This window comes from Chiloscyllium punctatum, chromosome 41 (assembly GCF_047496795.1).
Source record: "Chiloscyllium punctatum isolate Juve2018m chromosome 41, sChiPun1.3, whole genome shotgun sequence".
Taxonomy (NCBI): Eukaryota; Metazoa; Chordata; class Chondrichthyes; order Orectolobiformes; family Hemiscylliidae; genus Chiloscyllium; species Chiloscyllium punctatum.
The window spans coordinates 17779432-17794815 of record NC_092779.1 but is presented as its reverse complement, the minus strand read 5'-3'; the positions used below and the strand labels follow the sequence as shown (position 1 = coordinate 17794815).

Here is a 15384-nt window from a genome sequence, read left to right as displayed (position 1 = left end):
TTTGTGGTCAATGGCAATCCCCAGGATATTAACAGTGGGGAAATAAGTGATGGTAACACACCATTAAATGCTAAGAAGCAACGTTAGCTGCTCTTGTTGGAGACGATATTTATGATATTAGGTTCCAACAATAGGAAATTACACTGAACACTGAAAAAATAAGGAGATAAAAGCAGAGAATATTTGAGGAAATATCAATAACATTATAAAAAGGGAACAAAATCTTGTATAAGCAAACAGAGCAAAAGGAGAAGCAAAAAGGGATATGGGGCCACCGTGGGCAGCACGGTGGCACAGTGGTTAGCACTGCTGCCTCACAGCGCCAGAGACCCGGGTTCAATTCCCACCTCAGGCGACTGACTGTGTGGAGTTTGCACGTTCTCCCCGTGTCTGCATGGGTTTCCTCCGGGTGCTCCGGTTTCCTCCCACAGTCCAAAGATGTGCAGGTCAGGTGAATGGGCCATGCTAAATTGCCCGTAGTGTTAGGTAAGGGGTAGATGTAGATGTAGGGGTATGGGTGGGTTACGCTTCGGCGGGGCGGTGTGGACTTGTTGGGCCAAAGGGCCTGTTTCCACACTAAGTAATCTAATCTAATCTAAGGACGAAAGAAATAATGCGAAAACTGTATGGCTGCAGTACTAAATAAGCATTTCACAACTGTCTTTGCAAAACAGGATGGGTGTTATAAAATGTTACAGAAAGAGGATGGAGGGCACAGCAAAATCTGTAGGTGCAAACTATGAGTGAAACACAATAGGTAACAGAAGGAACTAAGTAATCCCTGATCGGAATTGGAATACAGAAGAGAACAAGAACAGAAATTGCTGGAAAAACTGAGGCTGGCAGCATCAATGTAAAGAAAGCAGAGTTAACGTGGAGTCCAGTGACCCTGGATTTGCTCCTCCCTGGCATTTCTTCTCATCTTTGTCATCTTAACCAGCCTTACAAACCTCTAAACTAAAGGTGGCACAGTGGCTCAGTGGTTAGCACTGCTGCCTCGGATTCAGGGATTCTGGCTCGATTCCAGCCTCGGGCAAAGAAGTTTGCACATTCTCCCCAGTGTTTGCGTGGCTTTCCTTCGGGTGCTCCAGTTTCCTTCCACAATCCAAAAGATGTGCACTTTAGGTGGATTAGCAACCGGGAATGCAGGGTTACAGAGTGGGCTTGGGTGGGATGTTCTTTGAAGGGTTGGTGTTGACTCAATGGCCTGCTTCCACACTACGGGGATTGTTAACTCATTTTCTATCAGCAAGCTATTTGTTCATGAAAGCTATAAACTACACATTTCCACAAAACGAAGTAGCTTTTGGGATCTTACCTCTAATGGAAACGTTGGCTGTTCATTGTAGACTCTGACAAAAACTTCACCAACAATCAGCTCTTTAGCATGTTCACTGAAAACAAACTCAGCACCATAATTTTTATCACAATCCCCCTTGAAGAAAATCAAAATACTGACAATCAGTTAAGTGCTAACTAATGTAATTAGACTACAAACAATAGTGGTTAATAAAGCTACGGTAAGATTGATAGCTAGTTTGCAATAAATTAAGATTTGAGCAAAACAATTGGTGAGGTGATAAAAGTGATGATCTTCAGTCACTGAACACCAACATCAGACATTCCCAAAGGTGTCATCTACTGGAGCAGTTATAGAATGCAACATGCGCAATTTAAAAAGTAATAAAAACATGGTGAAAGCTGTTTTGTTTAAAAAAAAGAAAGGAAATTGTGCGCTTTAAAGTACGGAAGCTGAATTGTAGCAAGCAGCTATTCCCGAAGATGACAATTGATATTTCACAAAATTGCATAAAATCTCAGCCCTTCAATGTTCAAATTCTTCATTAAAGTGTAGAAGCAGCTGCTTCCAGAATCATATCAATGTTCATTTTATAAAACAAGTGCTTTTGGCAAACATGCATTTTGGTTAAAACATCAGCTAGAAGTCACCGCCAACCTTTTGCTCCTCCAATACTGGGACACTGAAGGAACTGTTGTGGTGCACACCTTTAATTCCATTCCTTCGCCACCGACTCCTGCCCTCTCCAGACTATTTGCAACCTCAGCATCCTTTTTTACCTCCCATCCAATCATCCTCTTTATCATCAAGATTACCTACTCTGTAAAAACCATCACTTCCAACTTCAATACTGCCTTAGTTTATCTGCTGCTCAAGTCCTTATTTAGGCTTTTGGTCCCTCAAGAATCAACTCAATGCTCTCCTGATCAACTTCCTACTTCACAACTTTTGCAAACTTTAAAACAGATCCAAAATTCTGCTGCTCTTTAGTATTCATTCAACAAGCTGGCAGCTTTCAACTCCTACAACATTTTATTCTTAAGAATTTGGACCTTCAAATCCATCCAGAACCTAATGTTCCAATTCTCCTAATTAATGCAAGGTGTCATATTAAATACACCATTTAAATATAAGTAATCTTTCTCACCGCTTTTAATAGTAAAAGGCTTACCCTTTTTATCATACTTTCCTGCTGCTGTTCAAGGAACTCCAGCAGCTCAGCCCGTGTTCCATTGCTCCAGATTAAATATGGATTCTCAGTGTTACTGTTGAGCATCTTGAGAATCTGAAACAAAGCATGTTCTTGTACATGAGTGGAAGATAGTAATAATGTTTCAATCCTTTTCACATGAAGTCTCCCAAGGATTGAGTGTAAACTTTTTCCAAGACTACGGTCATCCACGGAGAATAAATTTGTGCACAACTCCATTTACCATCACGAAGGGCAGTCCATGGCTCTGACCTCAACAGGTTTTACTCATGTGTTGGCGCCGAGAGCTACACAATTACAGTGGAAACTTGATTATCTGAACGAGATGGGCGGACACTACTGTAGTTCCGTTTCCCGGTGTTTTCCCCACAGCCCTGAAAAAATTTGCCCCTCAAGTAGTTACCCAACTCCCCTTCAGACATTTTGTTAAATCTATCACCACCTTTTCATTCTGTGCACTCCGGATTACAATGTTGTGTAAAACAGTTTTGTTCCTTCAGGGATGCTGGATTGATTGCATTGCCGTAGACAAAGTGAACTCAGCAAAAAAACAATAAAAGGAGGGGGGGACTGAAGTATGATATAACATTACCTCTGCTGGAGTATCTTTTGACAGCCTCCTTGAGACATAAGGCGATAACAAAGCTGCCAAGCATTTTCTTATTGTAGGATTCTCAGGTGTTGCCTTTTCACCTGGTAAATAGCCACCTAACCGACTCAGTGCAGTCACACAGAGCTTTGCAAGACTATTAGAAACTTCCTGTTCAAAAGAAACAGAACAAGGCAATTGATTTCACAAACATAGGCCCACTTAAAGTCCACTTCTGATACAAAAAGATCTGGGCAAAACATTGGAGCAACATAGAAATTAAAACCTAAGTGTCAGAGTCAAACAGCACCTTTGGTCCAACCAATCCATGGCAAACAATCTCAAACTAAACTAATCCTGCCTGCTCCTGGTCCATAACCCTCCAAACCTTTCCTATTCATTTACTTATCAAAATCTCTTTTCAAGATGTCTGTGCCCACATTCACCACTTGTTCAGGAAGTTCATTCCACTTGACCCACTGTTTTAAAAAAAAATATTTTTCCTAAAATCTCTCTCCTCTCACCTTAAAAATATTGCCCCTAGTCTTAAGTGTTAAGAAAATTTCCCAATTTCAGATATTGAAATGTTAGTACCTGCTGATTTGTTTCTTCACACTTTTGAATTCCACTTTCTTCCAGTGTGTAATCATAACTGAAGAGGTAGACTAAAAGATGCCACAGAATACCAGCTTGGAATAAATGTGTTTGTAACCAGTAATCCACAGAAAAGGAAGCAACACATTCAACTGCCAACATGGCCACTCGTGGTAGGCTCTGTTCACAAATAAATGCACATGAAATGCAAACTTAAAAGATTGCCATTTTCCCAACTGCATTTCAATCAACTCGAGGTTATTTAAAGCAATTTATGTAACATTGCACTTTAGATACAAATTCTGTTGGATTCCTTTTTGTTAGTAGTAGACAAATAATTTAACTGGTCTTTTAAGAAAACCGAAAAATGATTTGACAACTCTTTTTAGTCATGCTAACTGCAAAAGTACCTACTTTTCCATAATAGAGCAATCTGCAGAGGTCTCTTATGATGTTGGGCATTTCTGTTATTTTTTCCCTGCATTCCTCAAACTGAGCTGCAACACTGTAACATTTACAGATGTGGCCACAAACCTAAAACAAAAAAAAAAGGCAGAATATGAATTGCTCTGCATCGACTTAAGTGGAGAATTTCAAGTCATACTATTCTAATAATTTTACCTCCACAGCCATATCACCCTTTTTGCTGGAGTGTGTTAACACTGCCACGCAGCGTGCAAAGCCATCTTGGAGCACCTGAAAAAGGAAAAGCAACCATTTGGAAGTTGGTATCAGTCCAGTCTATGCTGCATCAATGCATTTACATTCTTCCTTAAATAAGGAAACCAAAATTGCACACAAAATGAGGTTTAATCTCACTAGTACCCTACCTAACTGAAGCATTACACCTTACTTATGTTCAATTCCTTTCAAATGATAACATCCCATAGCTGCCTTAATCACTTACTGAACCTACATACTAACCCTGTGACTCATGTACAAAAACAGAGATCCGTCTATATCTAGAACTTAGACAATTTTTCATTTCAGTACTGTTTTTAATTCCTCCTGTCAAAATGAACTTCACACTTTCCTACATTATACACTTCCTGTCATATTTTTGTCCACTTACACAACCTACACCCTATGCGACTTCCTTGCCTTCTTCACCACATATTTTGCTACCTACCTTGATGAAATCTAGAAATTTAACTACCGTGTCTTTGCTGCCCCACTTCAAAGTCTTCTATACAATTGAGGTCCCAAAGACCCAAATGCATAGTTTTCTACCAGGCAATCTTCTTTCTGAACTAATGTGTGTTATGCCCTACACCATGAGCTTTTATTTCCTGCAATCAACTTTTTGTCAGGCAACTTGTCAAATGCCTTCTGAAAATTTAAATTTAGTATATCTGCAGGCTTCACTTTATCCATAGCATGCCACTCCTTCAAAAAAATAAATTAGTTAAATCTGATTTTCCTTCCACCAAGTTGTGCTGCCTCTTCTTAATTAGGTTAAACTTTTTGACATGCATTGTAATCTCTCATGATCAATTTGAACACACGTTCCCATGCTGGGCATCAAGTTACCTGGCCTTTAGTTTCTAGTTTTCTGCTTCCTCAGTGTTTGGAGTAGAGGGGTTATGTTTGCTGCTTTCCAGTCCAAAACGAAACTTTTGTTCAATTTAAGGAATTTGGAAAATTAACACCAAAGTATCTACTACTGGATTAGCAACCTATCAAAACCTGAGGAAGAAGCCAACTGAACCCAGTGAGTCCACAATTCCATTGATTTCCTCATCTCCATCCCCACTGCTGGTTTTCGCCACTCTGACAAAAGGTATGCACTGGCTTGTTCAAAGATTTTTAAAGGCACGACTGCAACTAATCCTCACATCTTTGAGGAACTTCAACCTGAAGCCATTCTAAAATGTTGCTGCTGGGCAGTTTTCTTGTGCCAGTTAGTCTCTCAAAAGTATCAAATCCAGTTTCTCCAAACAGTTACATTCCCTTGTGTAATCAATGTGAACACCGCAGAGCTCCATTTCTGCTTCACGTTAAAAAAAATACTAACGCATCCTCTGCAAGTCCAAGCTTGTTATCGTTCGTATTTCCAACATTAAAATATGTCATCCTTACAGCACAAACACTGCTGAGTGGGCTTAAACATTTCCAGTATTCGTTTATCAGCTAAATCTTTCCTCCAATGTTGCTATAGTGTGTGTACCAGATGACAAGAATAACTTTAAATAGTTAATCTTATGCTTTCCCCAAACACATTATACATTGTTATTGCGCATATTACCTCTATTCCATTCTCTCTACGAAGTTCCTCAGCATTTAATGCTGAGCAATTGACAGTATGGAAAGCCAATTCAGTGGAGGCCGGCAACAAGGACACCTTGCTAAATAGTTGGTCATCCGAAGTTTCCATGGTAATGGTCTTAATCAACATTGGGTACCCTGCATATTTATAGGGCTCCAAATCTACAAGAAGAACAGATGATAGCTAATCCAGAACTTCAAAAACACTTTGTACGAGAGATTCATTAAATTGCTATGAATTACTTTTATTCTATACAAATTTTGATCACGTGAATTGTGTAAATGCTATTGTACTAAAAATGGATGGAAGATTATGGCTTGATGTTCCTGTCTGTATTCAATTTTTGCCCCCATCTCCCCTACATCTGATTCACCCCATCTAGAAGAAATCACATTTGTGAAGTTATTTCGAGAAACTTCTGCAATTCTTATGTTAATTGTCCTTACCCTGTTTGTATCTGTTGAAAAGGATGCTCTGCGTTTTCAGGATAAGGATAATGTTCTCTGGATCAGGTCCATCCACCATTCTAATTGACTTTGTACACAAGTATTCATAAGCTTTATTCACCCTTTCAAAGATATCCTTGAAAATAAAAGCATGCAAAAGGCATTTAATATTGCAAAGGGAAAGAAATTTAAGACTACCATTTCTAAAACAGTACCCCCACTCGGTTACTGATTCTGCTGCCACTAGTTTATTATCGCCAAGGTCCAAAACACGAATTCCTTTTCAACATCTCCAGCTCTTTCCTCCAAGATGCTACTCAAAACCTACCACTTCGACCAGGTTCCTGGATACCCGCCCTAACATTTCACAAGGATTGATGTGAAGGTTCTTGGGGATGTTTTACTGTGTCAAAGGCCTGATACAAATACATGGTGTTGTGATAATAATTTATCTTTAAGGAATGTCATTTAGAAATAAAAATAGAACTGACATTGAAAGTGGAGAACAAGATCAGCAGAAATCAAATCTTAGCTATACGTCACTCGAAGTCAGCATCCATAAAATGCACTTGCCAACTTCAGATTATTATATTTCTACACTTCATACAAAGCAAAACATCCCTGCTACTGCAACCGTTCTTTCAAGGCCAGTGTGTAAGGTTATTTCTATTCTTTACACAGGACTTACTCGGCCGTCAGGATTTTTGTCAGGATGATATTTCTGAGCAAGTCTGAAGTAGGCTTTCCTGATCTTGCTCTCGTCATGCCTAGCAAGAAAATCAATGGCACAACACGTTACTTATGAATAATATTCATCCAGAAAAATCAAAAGTCTTTATTCAGTCTTCCAAAATTGTTCTTTTTTTTGGTCACCATCAAATCTCCAAATCTAACAAAGATTTAGAATTGAAGTTTATTTCACAAACACAAAATTACAATTCCTAAAGTGTGTTTGTGTCATAGACCTGTCCAGCATGGAAACAGACCCTTTGATCCAAATTGTCTATTCTGACCAGATATCCCAAACTAAATCTGGTCCCATTTGGCCCATATCCCTCTAAATGTTTCTTATTTATGCACCCATCCATATGCCTTTTAAAATGTTGTAATTGTACCAGCCTCCACCACTTCCTCTGGCAGCTCATTCCATGTACCACCTTCTACATTAAAAAGTTGCCCCTGGAGTCCCTTTCAAATCTTTCCTCTCCCGTTAAATCTATGCCCTCTAGTTTGGGCTCTTAGATTCATGGAAAGCAATGTTGCAGGATTTGAGTGTCTGTTTTGCAAATAGACATTCCGTTAGAAGAGTATTTATAAATAAGTTAACCAATTTAATGAAAGCTTTGTCAGCCACTAAACACAAAGACTCACATTCCTTGTCCTTTTGGAAGATTCAAAACCTGATATGCATCATCGACTGACATCAAAGGTGGTTTCTTTTCCACTTCGTTTCTCCAAGCATCAAGAGTGTCTTTAAGCAACTTTACCTAAATACACAGGCAAACACAAATCGTCACAATTCCCATATTTTATGATGATTGTGACTCCACTTACTACAACAAGACTTGTTTTATTACTATTGATGTAATGTTAAAGCAAACAGACACTGATAATTGAAAGCATATTCAACTCAAAAAAGAGGTAAATACCAATTATCCAACGTAGAAAATATCTGCAACTGTTTTGTTTAACTATAGTGCAATGGACATAATGCAGTAACTGGACTATATAGAATCATTGATTCTAAGTATTGAACAATTTCAAGAAAGCACTGCAAACATTAAGTGGCGAGATCTGGACATGCTAATTCACTATAAAGATTTTTTTTTGCTCAGTTTAAGTAATGAGTTTCCATACAATAAACAGTCATCTTCAAGTTGGCTACACAGTTGTCACAGTCTTACACCAAGTGCCATGTCTCAGTCTCTGACCAGTGACATTTGTTTGAAACCTTCTCCCTATGTAAGAGATGTTGGATTTAAATGGACCTATTAAAACGACATGGATACACTCCAGTTCACTTTGATAGCACCACCAACTCTATTGATTACTGATGCAGAACAAAGACAAACAAATGGTTGCTACACGTTTGTGGTGTAAAACATAGAACTATAATGATTTCACCATGGACAGATGCCCACGCTATCAGATAGTAGTTAATGGGTTCAAAGACATGCATCATCTTTTCCAAACCAGATGCCTGACTTATTTTAAGAGAATATGATTTTAGCCAATAGCGAGTACACGCTTTGTCATATCCAAATCAAAACAAAACACTGCAAGGACCATAAGGAAGTGAAAAATGGAACAGTTATCTGGGATCATAGAGGCTCACATTGACCACTGAGGGAAAGGTGCATCACAAATATGGACAGGCACCAAAGCTTTGTGGAAAGAATGACTAACTGCTGATGGATGCAATGACAACATTCCGATTAAATTTTGTGAACTGAAAGTAGCACAAAAGTGATTTATCTAAAGGATAACTGTATGTGTCAGCGGCTTGCTAATGTAGAAAAGGACAAAACAAAATTTGCAACCACTAGGAATCCTGAAGAACTTTTAAAGCTGATTGCTGCTAGTCTCTAATCCATCAGCTAAGAGGTCAACCTTGCACACTTGTGATAACCAAATTCCATCTCCTTACAATATTGGGCAATTTACTGCTCTGAGGGAGGACTTTTCCAACATTATCCAGTTTCGAAGTTTTTTTTTTGGATAAAGTTCATAAGACCATAAGACATAGGAGTGGAAGCAATGCCATTCGGCCCATCAAGACCACTGACATTTAACCATGGCTGATGGGTGTTTCAATTCCACTTACCCGCACTCTCCCCATAGCCCTTAATTCCTTGCAAGATCAAGAATTTATCAATCTCTGCCTTGAAGACACCGAACGTCCCGGCCTCCACTGCACTCCGTGGCAATGAATTCCACAGGCCCACCACACTCTGGCTGAAGAAATGCCTCATTTCCATTCTCAATTTACCCCCTCTAATTTTAAGGCTATGCCCACGGGCCCTAGTCTCCCCACCTAACAGAAACAACTTCCCAGCGTCCACCCTTTCTAAGCCATGCATTGTCTTGTAAGTTTCTATTAAATCTCCCCTCAACCTTCTTAACTCTAATGAATACAATCCCAGGATCCTCAGCCGATCATATGTTAGGCCTACCATTCCACGGATCATCCGTGTGAATCTCTGCTGGACATGCTCCAGTGCCAGTATGTCCTTCCTGTGGTGTTTTGGCCCAAAATTGGACAAAGTATTCTAAATGAGGCCTAACCAGAGCTCTATAAAATCTCAGAAGCACATCACTGCTTTATATTCCAACCCTCTTTAGATAAATGACAACATCCCTTTTGCTTTCTTAGTCATAGACTCAACCTGCAAATCACCTTTAGACAGTCCTGGACTAGCACTCCCAGATCCCTTTGTACTTTGGCTTTATGAATTTTCTCAGTTTAAAAAATAGTCCATGCCTGTATTCTTTTTTCCAAAAAGCAAGACCTCACACTTGCCCATGTTGAATTTCACCAGCCATTCCTGAACCAAAATGGTCTAAAATCTTTCTGCAGCCTCCACACCACCACCTACTACCTGGCTGTCTGCCTAACTTCGCCAGAATGCCCCCAGTCCCTTCATCCAGATCATTAACTTATAATGTGAACAGCTGCAGCCCCAACACTGAACCCTGCAGGACACCACTCGTCACCAACTGCCATTCCAAAAAAGAACCTTTTATCCCAACTCTGCGCCTTTGGTCAGACAGCCAATCCTCAATCCACGCCAGTAGCTCACCTCGAACACTGTGGGCCTTCACCTCACTCAGAAGCCTCCCGTGAGATACCTTATCAAAAGGCCTTTTGAAAATCTAGATCAACATCCCCTGAGTTTCCCTCGTCTAACCTACTTGTTACCTCTTCAAAAAATTCTAACAGGTTTGTCAGGCATGACCTCCCCTTACTAAATCCATGCTGACTTGTTCTAATCTGACCCTGTACTTGCAAGAATTTACAAATTTCATCATTAATGATGGATTCTAGAATTTTGCTTACAACCAAGGTTAGGCTAATTGGCCTATAATTTTCCATCTTTTACCTTGATCCTTTCTTGAGCAAGGTTACAACAGCGAATTTCCAATCATCTGGGACTTTCCCTGACTCCAGTAATTTTTGAAAGATCACAGTCAGCACCTCCGCTATTTTCTCAGCCACCTCTTTCAGAACTCTACGATGTAGCCCAGAGCCAGGAGATTTATCGATTTTTAGACCTTTCAGCTTTTTTAGCACTTTCGCTTTTGTAATGGTTACCATATTCAAATCTGTCCCAGACTCTCCTTAATTGTTGGGATATTACTCATGTCTTCCACTGTAAAAGACTGACAAAGTACTTAAATTCTTGAGCTATTTCCTCATTTCCCAGCACCAGCCTTTCAGCATCAATTTGGAGCAACCCAATTTCTACTTTTGCTCAGAGAGGCTAAACAGTGCAAGTACAGTCTGGGACGTTTCAACCTGTTGCCACAAGAAGATCTAACTGCAATTTTAAAAATACAAAGGAACCGCGATTATCCGAATTTCAGATTATCCAAACAACATCGCAAGGTCCCCATGCTTGGCTAAATTGTTGTTATCCAGCATGCGATTATCCAAACAAAATACACCACACTTGTGTCATTCGGATAATTGAGGCTCCTCTGTATTACTCAATTTTCATTGGGATAAATTCACAAAAAGAGGGGGACATGGCCCCCAGGATTTTGGAATTATGCAAATCAAATTAGGCATACAAAAATGGAGAATATCTAAAACATTCAAAACTTGTAATAAGACCTTCAAGTTTTTTTTTTACATAAGCCAGCAGTTGGTTGGATGAGGAAGTCTTTTGATGTTAGTTGCAGATTTATTGTGTTAAGAGAATATCTACACCATTTCATGAAAACCATTAAAAGGTTTAGGTAAGAAACAAACTGCACAGTGGTAGGAATCTGATCAGAAATAATAAGATCAAAATAGGATGTTGCTCCTTGAAAATTAATCAGCTTGGTCACCTGAAATTTATGTGGTGTTTCAGTGCAAACCAGAATTGCATAGAATTGAAATACAGGAAAACCAAGGATAAAAACAAATCACACTCAAATCCATAATCTCCAGTGTGAAGGGGATGAGACCAAGTGGTAATAAATTACTATTCTGTTCGGCTATATGGGAACATCATTCCCACAATCACATAACATCCTAACCTTAACACATCACAGTTTAAGTTACAAATCTGGAAGTCCCTAAACATTAATGAAGTGCCTTCGTGACAAATACAATGACAGTTCAAGGCTGCACCCATCACATTTAGGAGCGAAAAAGGGAATAAAAGCCCTAAAAGATGACAATTTCAACCTGCCAATGAAAAAAGCATTAATCTATATCATAAGCAATATAGCTGGAGTGTTTCCCATTTGCAAATGTTTTATGGAGAAACATACTTCAAGGTTTTCTGACACTATCTTGACCAATTTTGCTTAAAAGAAATTGATCCTGAGAGACAAGTTATATCAGTAAACTTACTGGATCTTTTATCGGCCAGTCAGGGAAACGTGTTGCATCACAGAGATGTTTAAGATAGTAGATGTTACAGAAGAGCTCATTCTCTAGTTGGGGATAGCTGATGGCAGGAATGGGGCAATATTGGTACAGTGCTCTGGTGTTACTTTGCAGGCGTGGCGTAAAATCTGCCAAATGGGCAGCAATCTTCTCAATCGTCAAACGCCTATCATAAAAAAAAAAAATGACTGGTTAAATCTCAGACAGTTGACACTTTTATCCACAGTACTGCCATCCAAAGTTAATTCCAGTTGACCAACATACACTGCATCTTAAAACCAAACAAATGCAGACTTTGAAAAACTACAAATAAAACAATGAATTGAAAATGCTCATGCAGCAATAGTTTAAAAAACATGTTAAATGAAGGTTTATACCTGTAAAGGTTAACATTTGTCCTTTCTTTACAGTTGATGCCTGACTCACTCAGTATTGTGTACCTGGTTTTACATTTCATACCCAAGCAGCTTTTAACATGCACTCAGAGCTTTATACATTTCAAGCTCTAAGTGAGAGATGCTGGTAGCATGTAATCTAACACTCCCATTTTAGGTAGTCCAAAACACCCACAACCAATTTTAAACTCTGTTGTTGTACAGTTACATGAAATTAAAACTTCCTGTGGTATCAGAGCATAGAAGATTAGGTCTCATTGCACTAGCGTGACATTGGCTTCACATTCCAATGTTGCCTACATAAAAGAAAAGTAAATTAGAGACAGTGTTGTGCTGCCGTGGGCCACTAGGAACTATAAAACTGTCTAGAAGATTTCATATCGAATCCTTTGAAATTAGAAGAAACTGAAGTGTATCAGCTTATTAACAGGATGTCACGGTGGCTCAGTGGTTAGCACTACTGCCTCACAGCACCACGATCCCAGGCTCGATTCTAGCCTTGGGCGACTGTCTGTGTGGAGTTTGCACATTCTCCCAGTGTCTGCATGGGTTTCCTCTGGGTGCTCCGGTTTCCTCCCACAGTCCAAAGATGTGCAGGTCAGGTGAATTGGCCATGCTAAATTGCCCATAGTGTTAGGTGTATTAGTAAGAGGGGGGTAAGTTGCTCTTCGGCAGGGGGGGGGGGGGGGGGGGGGGGGTGTCAGTGTGAACTTGTTGGGCCGAAGGGCCTGTTTCCACACTGCAGGGAATCAATCTAAACTAACCTAAATGCAATCTCATACTAGAGAGAGGTTAAAAACGAAAACCTAATGCACTGTGCTATCCGAGACTCAAATGGTTTTGAGACTTAATGCTCCTTTTCCATCAGTTCCAAAAGATTTCTTCTGTCATGAATCTTCTTGCAACTTTCCAAACCAATTCAGAAGGGCTAGATTAAGATTTTTTCCAAGTGACCTGATAAAATGCTGAAAGTACTGAATTCCTGAGTATCCTGGATAGAACTACTTTTCACTATCACAATATTCAAGTTATCTCACACTGGAAAATATGCTTGGTAGATTGGAGAGATGTGAAAACAAAATAGCTGAACACACTAATAAACACCAAATATTACATTATTGGAAAGTGATGCCAGCTTAAGTTCAAAGCTCCAACAAGTGATCAAGGCAACATGAACAGGACATTCCTACTTTTGGGAAACAATGCTTCAATAGGACAAGGTAAAACAATCATTTACTATATTGAACTGCTAAATAATTGTAAAGTAGACCCTGCTTGCCAATAAGCATAACATAGGTGCAAGTGTGACAGTAGGTTTTACCCTGAATCTCATGCCCATGGAAGAGCAGATTAAGAATGAGAGATGTAAAATTTATGATCATAAAACTAAGAACCAACTATAAACAAGTTAGGATAGGGGCAATAAGAAAATTACTGAAGAGAAATACTAAAGAAATCTGCTCAGCATCAAGGAATGTGCCAGACTAGAAAGGGTTCAGTTGGCTTTAGCTATTATTGCACCATACGCAGGCGAGAAGACACAAGGTTGTGAGGAGGATGCATTGCTACAGAGTAATGAAAAGGATCTGGTGTCAATACTTTGGACACTAAAGATCACTCTCTAGACATTTACAGTTCCAACCAGTGAGCTGACTCAATCCAAGTTATTCTGAACTGTGATGCGTTAGTATTTATGACAGACAGATTACAGAAAGCAAAAGCTAATTAAAAGATTCCTTGATCAAGTATTAGGAAGTTGCTTGCACTAGAATTTTGGATATATTGACATTGTTCAGAATAACTAAAATAACTAGCCCAAGCTACCAATGAATTTGTCTCATCCTGATGAAACTGCCATCGGATATTGAGACTTGGCCTTCATTTGTCAAACGCTTAGAAATATGCTCATTTGTCCCAAGCATTGGTTTCTAAAATTTATTTTAGAAGCTTCAACTCAGCAACATTTTCAAGTTCAAAATATTGATAGATGATTAGGAAAACTCATGGATTAGACAGCAAAGGAAATTAAGTTAATACCTCATTTCATTGCTCCAAATTGCTTCTGGAGTATCAAATTCACCTAGGAAAATCTCAGAAAACTTTTCAGGCTCATAATTTTCTAAGTAACAGACCATTGCTTCAGGTAAAATGTGGCCCAGCACACTCCGTTGTACTAGATCTTGTCCTTTTGCCTGCAAAGAATGGAGACAGAATGATGGAAATGGCAAATATAACATGCTTACATGGTTTGTGCCTAGAATTGACAAATGCTAGAATGGGTTTAAACACACTCATATGAACAGTGAACATACACCATATATTAGAGAAACTCAGGAATTCTGGCAGCATCTGCGAAGACAGAAATAGAGAATTAACCTTGATTCCAAAATGACTTATTCAGAGCTACAGAACAGTGCCAAAATAAGTCATATCAGACTTGGAACATTAACTGTGTGTCTCTCTCCACAGATACTGACAGATCAGCTGAGTTTCACTAGCATTCTCTGCATTTGTTTCAGACTCGCAGCATCGGAAATATTTTGCTTTTAAGTCATTTAGAAATAGTACTGGAATACATAATTGCTATGATCAATGGGCACCATGATCAATACTGTTTGGATCTTAAAAATTACCAAGTTAAGAAGTGGAATCAATTAATAGATTACAAAGGAATAATCTAACGGTCATAGCATTAAACAAAGAAAATACAGGTAACGCGAAGAAACGATAGTCAAAATCCCAAGTCCTACTTCAGGAGCACATATAACATTGACCCAAAAGTATCCTAGACACTGTTGTACCAGGTCTCATCCAAGTGGAGGATTTTTTTGTTAAGATCACAAGCAGGCAGCCAGGATCATTCCTTGCAAATTTGTTTCACATCACAATGTCAGGACTTGAGATGCCTTCGGGGACTAGCTTAGCTACTTGTGTAGGAAGTTTCGCCAGCTGCTCGAGTTCAGGGCTTCCAAAGTCGGAGAAGCA

At 39.2% G+C, this 15384-nt stretch overlaps 1 protein-coding gene across 3 annotated transcripts in view; it reads right to left on the bottom strand.

The window, feature by feature from the left end:
• The window catches only part of LOC140464885 (dnaJ homolog subfamily C member 13), a 136259-nt gene that overhangs the window by 38330 nt on the left and 82545 nt on the right, over positions 1–15384 (bottom strand). For all 3 annotated transcript variants that reach the window (XM_072560459.1, XM_072560457.1, XM_072560458.1), the window contains exons 33-44: positions 14437–14591; positions 11969–12170; positions 7777–7892; positions 7094–7172; positions 6406–6541; positions 5939–6120; positions 4315–4389; positions 4108–4227; positions 3694–3873; positions 3103–3270; positions 2472–2585; positions 1319–1435 (exon numbers count right to left, since the gene is read on the bottom strand). In XM_072560459.1, coding sequence (XP_072416560.1) covers positions 1319–1435; positions 2472–2585; positions 3103–3270; positions 3694–3873; positions 4108–4227; positions 4315–4389; positions 5939–6120; positions 6406–6541; positions 7094–7172; positions 7777–7892; positions 11969–12170; positions 14437–14591 — 1644 coding nt within the window. The remainder of the gene's footprint in view (positions 1–1318; positions 1436–2471; positions 2586–3102; positions 3271–3693; positions 3874–4107; positions 4228–4314; positions 4390–5938; positions 6121–6405; positions 6542–7093; positions 7173–7776; positions 7893–11968; positions 12171–14436; positions 14592–15384) is intronic.